Source organism: Hyla sarda, chromosome 2 (assembly GCF_029499605.1).
Source record: "Hyla sarda isolate aHylSar1 chromosome 2, aHylSar1.hap1, whole genome shotgun sequence".
Taxonomy (NCBI): Eukaryota; Metazoa; Chordata; class Amphibia; order Anura; family Hylidae; genus Hyla; species Hyla sarda.
In genome coordinates, this window is record NC_079190.1 from 109,824,713 (window position 1) to 109,834,362 (window position 9,650).

The 9,650-nt window shown below is 37.9% G+C and overlaps 1 protein-coding gene across 1 annotated transcript; it reads right to left on the minus strand.

Moving 5' to 3' along the window:
- Nucleotides 1–4,726: 4,726 nt before the first annotated feature.
- On the minus strand, nt 4,727–6,186 carry HOXC12 (homeobox C12). Its single transcript, XM_056560417.1, has 2 exons — nt 5,616–6,186; nt 4,727–4,965 (listed from the first exon to the last, which is right to left on the minus strand). Exons 1-2 carry the CDS (start codon nt 6,184–6,186, stop codon nt 4,727–4,729), a joined length of 810 nt encoding a protein of 269 aa, XP_056416392.1.
- Nucleotides 6,187–9,650: the final 3,464 nt, after the last annotated feature.

Consider the following 9,650-nt stretch of genomic DNA (forward strand, 5'->3'; position numbering starts at 1 on the left):
GACGTCCGGCGGGAAAGCTGATGCCACCGGACACAATAGGAAACTAGGGATGTCATGGGTTTCCCTCCGTCATTTTTGTATTATGCTAGGGAAGCATGAGGGGTGGGTCAGAGGCTTCTGGTTTAACACTGATTCTGTGAAAAGACTTGGATCAACACACGTTTGTGCCAAAGGAAAAAAGTGTCCAAAAGCTTCTGCTTCTCTGTACTGGATTTTCAGACTTTTTCATAACTATTAACACTGGATCCAGCCATATCTATATCCTAGTGGATCCTAAATGCTACATCTATGATTCCATTGGAAACATTAATTGGGATCTGTCTAATCGTCTTATTTATGGTGAGTGCAAAGGCAGCAAACACACCTGAAAGACTACGGGGCCTGACCTGGAGCCACATCACCAGTATTATACAATGCCAATGAGTAGAAGGGGATTCCTGGGGTCGAGAGGCTTTTCTTTTCTTAACTCATATGACAGGCACATATGGTTGTAAATAGAATATATAGAGAAAAATAGAAATGAACGATGATACATAGATATCAAGATGACAGATAATAGCTATCTATCTAGCCATATTTATATGTATATTTATATGTATGTATATGTGTGTGTATATATATATATATATATATATATATATATATATATATATAGCTATCTAGCTGCATAGATAGATTAGATAGATAGATAGCTGACGAAATCCAACTGGCGCAACTAATGCCACAACTGATGGAGTGCATCAGTTGGCATTCAAAGGTTATTATTTTGTGCAGAACGGACGGGGAAACACAAGATGTGTCCAGTCTGGAGCCCTGCGGCGTGTCCAACAATCCGGCGTTTAAATTGAGGTGCCGGAAGAATGTGAACGGTCCCATTCAAATAAATGGGATCAGTTCTACAATCATTAGTTTGCAGCGTATTGTATCGGGATCAGTACACATCAGGTGACCACCACTATGCAAAAATGCATTGTCTATGAGCTTTCAAACTAGAAAAGTTCAGCCGGGATAGAAAAACATTGTAGTACCCACATATGCATCTAAGGACCCACATATGCAACTGGGACAAAATTGCCACAACTGATGCCACAACAGATGCCAGAAGTACATCAGTTGGCATCAGTTGTGCATCATACGGCGTCCATTGTTTGTGATTGCCGGACAGGGAAACGCAGGGAGACCCGTTCCCCTGTCTGTGCGGCTGGGTTCACATATGTCCGGCATCCGGCATAGGTGAACTCAGCCTAAATCTCGACGCAACTGATGCCACAACTGATGACAACTTGTCATCAGTTGTATGACATGCAACGTCCATTGTTTCTGGGCAACGGACAGGGGAACGCAGCAAGCTGCGTTCCCCTGTACAGTGCCCTCCGGCATGTCCAACCATCCGGCGTCAAAATTGAGACGCTGGATGATTGTAAACTGTCCCATTCAAATGAATGGGATCAGTTCTAGCATCAGTTTCCCTTCGGTGCACGCCGGAGGGAAACTATGCCGGACGACTAATATATGTGAACCCAGCCTGCCTGTCCGGCGCGTCCAATCATCCGGCGTCCAAACTGAGACACCGGATGATTGTGAACGCTCCCATTCAAATGAATGGGATCGGTTCTTGCTTAATTTTCCCTCAGGCGCATTTTCAGCAGCGCCTGAGGGAAAAAAAAAACTGAGGACGCATATATGTAGGAGGCAGGATCGGTTCTGGCATTACAGACCATCACAGTCCCAATATAGCTGGGCTAATAATAATAATAATAATATTATCATCAGCATTATTTGTCTCGCTATATTCGGACTTTAATGGTCCACGTCCAGACTTAAGATTCCCTTTTGTGTCAAAGTGAAAATAAAGTAAATTGTAGGCACATCATCATCATCACCCTGAAACAAAAAGTGATGCCAATATAGTTCTAGACATCTATTTTTCTATAGGGTCCAAAATTGTTCTATGAGGTTTGCTACAAAGTCCAAATGGGTTTTGCTTATTATCTTGTGTTCATTTTTTTGTGAATAAAATTAGTCCAGTCCAAATGAATGATAAATCAATTTAATACGTGAAATATCATAAAATACATGATGATTGTTTATCCAACACATTTATATAATGATCAGATGTGCCCAGAGATTCATGTCCCTTTACCACAACGTGTGAGGCAGGAATCGTGTCAAAAGACCCTAAATTGAACGCATATGGTAACAATAACTAACACAACATTACAGAGCCACAAAGCTGCCCTACGTATGTCAGTGTAGCCCCAGCTCACTCTATTGTCCTATATACTGGATGACAGTAAATACAATATTTGTGCATTATGATTGCTATCTAAACCATATTTTATACAGGAATCCGTCCTGGATTATATGACAACCTCTGTATTGAAAACTACCAGGAATACACAGCATTGCAGCTTCAGCACTTGTCTCAGATTTAATCGTATCTCCAGAACTGATCTGACTTCCAGTAAAATCAGGATCCCCTAGGATTGGATAACAACACAACATGTCAGTAAGGCAGCAATTAAGGTGATTTGTTGATGATGTGTCCATTACTCCAGTGCTGCATACTGTACACTTCTTCTAGCAGCAGTCATGAGTGGCCAGTAATCAAGCCGTGTGGGCTAGTAGAAAAAAACCTTGATGAAAAGCAGCCCCCATTCGGATTTTTTTCTCCTTGGGATCGACTCCATCCTTTACAGATCGTAAATAAGACTCCTTGAGCCAGTTCTGCCCGGCCATGACCGTGAACGTAAAGAAGCACGTGGTGGCAATTTAAACATCCTAGAAATTGCTGCTTTGTAATAAAATTAATCCCCTTTGAAATAAAACGAATGGAGCAAAGATTGCAGAGGAGAAAAATCCCACACACTATCACACCACCAACACCCCTTTCATCTCCGATGCAGCAATCATTGGAAAGACACAGATAGATGGATAGAGAGATAAATAAATAGATATCTAAAGAGATAGATAGATAAAAAGATAGATAAATAAATAAAAAGATAGATAAGAAGAAAAAAGAAGGAAAGAAAGAAGGAAAGATAGATGGACAGACAGACAGACAGATAGATAGATAGATTGATAGATAGACAGATAGATGCATAGTAAAGTCCAATGGAAAACTGCATTTTGGTAAGAACGTTAATGTATTCAATAATAAAAGGAAAAATAGACAGACAGACAGACAGACAGATAGATAGATAGATAGATAGATAATAGATAGATAGTAGACAGATTAAAGTGTTTGTGCGTGATAGTAAGGGAATGCACACTTCCCTTCTACATACAGTCACACACACACACACACACACACACACAATCACGTGCCTATACACATGACCTCCATGCACACATATTCAAAAAACAAAAAGAAAAAAAAAAGACTCGAGACGCACACACATGCAAGCAAACATATACCCCCACAGGCACATACCTACTCCCAGACAAAATAAAACCCCACACGACACACACCGTAGCCCCACAAATGCATTCACACACATGTTCACACGGTAGACACAAAAAAGCGACACACTACAAAAAACACATTTTCCTCACTCTTTACAGGTTCACTTCGGAGCATTTTATGGTGTCAATTAAATGTATGAAGTCCATGTTTATAAGATTTCTCGCATTTCAAAAGGCCAATTAAATGCATTTAATGACTACATACTAATATATGTTTTATGGATACAAAGTAACTTTATAGACTGAGGGCATTTATTGTACGTTAATGTCAGTAATATGAAATGTCAATCAATCCTTAATAAGAGATCAATAGATCAGATATATTTATTCCTTATAGTGTAGTGTCATTTCATGTATTAAAAACAAATATTAAAAGAAGACTCACAAATCATTACGATAAAATAAATATGTACATACATAAATTTACTGATAAACATATAGGGATAAAAAAATGAAATGTATTTGGCTGTAGTACTGCTCCATACTTCAGCCATTATTATGTGCACATGCTCCGACCTAATACTGTCTGGTTATTATACATACTATTGTGTGTTCTCAATCTGGAAATCATGGGGGCGCTTTACAGACCCCTTAATATTGATGCAGGCAGGTTCCTTCATGTTTTCCCGATATTAATTCCTATGTGTTAAAATAGCACCAGTCTGAGGTCCCCACCAGATAATATTTCAGAAAGGAATGCTCTCCAGATTTATGGCTGCAGAACATGTTTACCACTTGGACATGTTGTGCTTGATAAATCTGGAGTAGTCAATTGCATCTTTGTGAATACAAATGATACAAAAAACATACACAGTTGTTGACATCCACAATATTGCATGACATGATTCACATTGAGTGTATCCCTTACCCCCTCCACTAGTAAAGAACAGAGTTCACTTAGGGTAAGGGTGCAGTCACCTTAATAAAGAGGAGGATAACACTGACCCGTATTGTTGTCATTTCAGCTGATTCTGGAAAAAGTACAAAACCAAAGATGAGGTCAGACATGGAGGGGCTGAGAAGTGAAATCTCCCTAGACCTGAAGAGATGAACCTCTACATATGAAGGGATGAATGCTCCAAGCTGAATCCATCTCTCCTCAATCATCTCCACATCTTTCCAGTTTATTTCAGGTTACTTTTTGGCTTCAGTTTGTGCAGTCATGGAGCTGGTTTTCTATGAACCTTCGGGTCTGGTCAGTGTCTAGTCGTAGATAAAAGAAGATTCTTGTGCAGATAAAGCCCACATAGGAGCAGAGACTTTAGAAGAAGGACATAGCCTGCTCCCTCATGAGGAGTCTCTTCTTCTTCATCCTTCGGTTCTGGAACCAGATCTTGACCTGCTGGTCACTGAGACTCAGTCGGTCAGACAGTTCTCTCCTCCTTTGCCTGGTGATAAATTCATTGACCATAAACTCTCCTTCTAATTCAGCTAACTGGAGCTTAGAATATGGCTTCCTCTTCTTGCGAGATCTGGTGTGCATGGGGTACCAGGGGGCACCTGCAAAGAATCAGAGCATAGAGATTGAGATTTCTCATAGACATCCATATGGTGGCTAATAATCTATATGAGGATAGGGTCATTTAATGAATCCAATTAAAGGTAAAAAAAACAATAACAACAACAACAGTTATAACTACACAGAACTTGAAATATCAGAATTTGGCTTTATCTCCTTAAAGAATGTGGCACTTTGTGGAATGCATGCAAATATATTTTTGTATGGCGTTTACTAAACTTGACATTCTTTAATATTACCCCCTCCCCCCCTTAAAAAGTAAAAGCTAGTTACCCAAGGCAATATGCTTGGAGCTGCAGCTGTCACATATACAGTGCTGCCACCGGATATGAATGCAATTAAAGAGACAACGTCATTCTTTCCTAAATATATGACAATAGCCTGTCACTGACTTCATTTTATGGTATATTTATATGTTTATTGCTTAATTCCTCCTCTCTTTCTTTCCCCTTTAAAGCATGCATCACCTAATAAACCATGGCAGTATTTAGTGCTACCCCTAGTGGTGTTGGTCCAACATACAAGATCCCAATTAAATGCATTAGGTCTGAAGTGATATATACACGATAGGACCTGTTGGGTAACCTAGAAGTCTAGTTCATGTGAATTGTATGGGGTCAGGCACACTCACCAGTGGATGGGAGGCTGCTGCTGCCAGGGTTGGTAGTGGGAGAAGTCATTGTCACCGCTTCACTGCTCTGATTCTTGGGGGTCTCATTGACCAGGGACGAGCTGGAGTCAGACTCCAAGGACTGGCAGGATGGAGGGTCGTGAGGGGTGACATCTGCTGCCCCATAGTCGTATTTATGAAAAGTGCTGGCGCCCATGCCATTAGGGATCCCTCCGTCCAGGGGCATCAGGACATTAGTGTCTCTCAGGCGCTCCTCTCTCTTCAGGTCGGGGGCATCAGGGCATGCTTCCCGGTAGTAGCACTTGGCATCCTGCACCCTGGATAAATCACAGGCTCTGCTGTAGGAAGGGTTAATGGGGCTGCTGAGATAGGGCTGTGGGTAGGCATTGCAGGGCTCTGTGGATGCCCAGGGCAGGGAGCAGACATTGTCCCTTCTAGGATAGGACAAGGAGGGCAGCCCAGGTAACTGCCCCCCTGAGGTCCTGAAATTGGGGAAATAGAAGGTGTCGCCCGTGTGAATATTGACCAGCGGTCCCACAAAGCCGGGATTCAGCAGATTATGCTCTCCCATGTCCGCGGGCCTCACCAGCAGCTTCTACTTTATTGCCATCTGACATTAAACATAGTCAAACCTAGAGCCCAAGCCCATTGGCTCAGAGCGGTCATGTGGGCAGCAGCCTGAGACGCCTTGGGAAGCCCCGCCCCCATATTGGCTTCTGAACACAAAACATGATAGAATGAAGTTTCTCAATCCCCTGATCTTGTGTCTTCTGATGTCCTCCCTGCACGAATTGTCCTCATACAGAACATAATCCATGGAAATACTGCCAGGACTGTGCAAAAGGGGTCACCTAATCCTGAATAAGACAGGACTGGTATAATGTCAGAAACACATCTGTATAAACATAAAAAGGATTCATTCATAAAAACTATCTATCTATCTATCTATCTATCTATCTATCTATCTATCCATCTATCTGTCTGTCTGTCTGGCTGTCTGTCTACCTATCTATCTGTCTATCTATTTATTATCTGTCTCTCTCTGTCTCTATCTATTTATCTATCTATCTATCTATCTATCTATCTATCTATCTATCTGATATCTATCTATCTAATATCTATCTATCTATCTATTTATCTATCTATCTCCTATCTCTCTATTTATCTATCTATCTCATATCTATCTATCTATCTATCTATCTGTCTATCTATCTATACATCTGTCTGTCTGTCTCTATCTATTTATCTATCTATCTATCTATCTATCTATCTCATATCTATCTATCTCATATCTATCTATCTATCTATCTATCTATCTATCTATCTAATATCTATCTATCAATCTGTCTATCTATTTATTATCTGTCTATCTATCTCATATCTATCTGTCTGTCTATCTATCTATCTATCCATCTGTCTGTCTTTCTGTCTGTCTCTATCTATTTATCTATCTCATATCTATCTATCTATCTATCTATCTATCTCATATCTATCTATCTATCTATCTAATATCTATCTATCTATCTATGTATTATCTGTCTGTCTGTCTGTCTTTCTATCTCCTATATATCATCTATCTATCTCATATCTATCTATCTCATCTATCTATCTATCTATCTCATCTATCTATCTATCTATCTATCTATCTATCTATCATCTATCTATCTATCTATCTATCTATCTATCTATCTATCGCATATCTATACTATATCTATCTATCTATCTATCTATCTATCTATCTGTCTCCTATCTATCTATCTATCTATCTCCTATCTATCTATCTATCTATCTATCTATCTCCTGTCTATCTATCTATCTATCTATCTATCTATCTATCTATCTATCCATCTACAGCAATCTAAGGGAATCAGCACCCCAAGAAAAACCAATGCTACGGTGCACGCAGAACCGGACCCGGTCAATGGTCCATATGTTGATAACATTTTTTAGAAATTCGCAGCACACAGATCAATAAGGTGCAAAAAAAAGAAATTTATTCCATATCCAGTTGAAAGTTACAGGAGTTGCTGTAACTTTCACCTGGATATGGAATAAATTTCATTTTTTTTGCACCTTATTGATCTGTGTGCTGCGGATTTCTATTTATCTATCTATCTCATATCTCTATCTCTCATATCTATCTATCTATCTATCTATCTATCTACCATCTATCTGTCTATCTATCTATCTATCTATTATCTATCTTTCTCATATCTATCTATCGCTCTATCTATCTGTCTATCTATCTATCTATCAGTCTGTCTGTCTATCTATCTATCTATCAATCTACCATCTATCTGTCTATCTATCTATCTATCTATCTATCTATTATCTATCTTTCTCATATCTATCTATCGCTCTATCTATCTGTCTATCTATCTATCTATCAGTCTGTCTGTCTGTCTAGCTATCTATCTATCACGTGTGTAGTTCAGGGATTCTTTACACTTCAAAATTTGCATATATGCACAGGTTATAATCTGACAACAAGTTTAAAGTACAATAATAATTGAAATTAATGCATAAATTTGAGTCCCTTATTAAAAACGTTTCAGAAACTCACTTTTATTAGAATATTTATCCCAACACTCAAAACATGAATTCTAATGGTATAGACAAGAGATATTTACTGACAGCCAATTTTGTTGCGATCTGCAGTTCTTATATATGTTTATAGTGAATTATATACATTAGACTAATGTATTATATTATTATATGAATAAATTAAATATATAAAAAAATAAATAAACAAATATATCATGTATAGTATCATCTATGTGATAAGTGTCTGATAACTATAAATATTATTCATTTCAATATACTTTCTTTTATATTATGTATTCATATCTTTAATTATCCCCAAAGAGGATTATATATACACAACTGTAGTTAAGATAGGATATAAAAGCCTATACTGAGCAATTAAACAGGATGTGAGTACTCAAACTTTGGCCATTGCACATTTCTCTGAATACTTATCTACGCATATATCAAACAAATAACAAACAAAATATGTAAATAGGTAAATAAATTATAAAACCAAGTATATAAAAAGAAATCTAGAAACCCAAAATAGAATTATTATTGGTAATAATAATACTAATAATATGTATTATTATAAATAATAACTCAGTACAATACATGGTAATAATAATGTCAATACAAATAATAATAATATTAGACAAAAATAGCTTTAAGCGAGATGGAGTGGAAGGATATCTCTCTGTACATATTAACACAGTATATACTTTTGGTGAGATACATAATCAAATAAGAAATGGAAATAAATAATATAGAATTAATAGATGAATCTGAGAGATAGAATACAGATATATGTCTGTACATATGTAAATATATAGGTATATTTCTAATGAATACATTTTTAAACACTAATAGATTTTGCATTGCACATGAGTTTTGATTCTCTACGTATCCTGGATATACGTTCATGTTGATGTTGTATCTATTATGACTATAGGTATAGTACAGTATATATTTTTAATATACACATTTTCTGATTGATTATATCGTACACATGATTGGTTTCATTGGATGTGGAACAAATCTGCATTTATCCTTTTACAGTCTACATTACACTTTAATAAACTCATAGGAACGAAAATAAAGGAACGAATGGCCAATTTGTCCTTAAAAGGCAATGCCTTACAATAAATATGTGCTGTGCCATGGCAGATACATCCAGAATTGTAGTCATTGCAGAAATATGCGCATTGACCAGAGCAAAGGCTCTAGACCACTGGGGCTGTATGTAATCCAAGGCTCCTTGCAGACACATATTAAAAGACAACAAAGATATGAAATTGTAAAGCTCCAGTTCAAGGTCATTGTCTAGGGTGTAAAAGGGAACCCTTTGTATGAGCCCTTGAGACAGATGAGGGGGAGGGGAAGGGCTGCAGGAGAGAAATAGCTTGGAGTTGTAAACCTTTATTGATCATGGCTCCTTATATACCAGCTTTTGTGGATCCCTTTTCCTTCATTCTTAACGAATTCCTCTCTTTTCAAGGAAAAATCTGC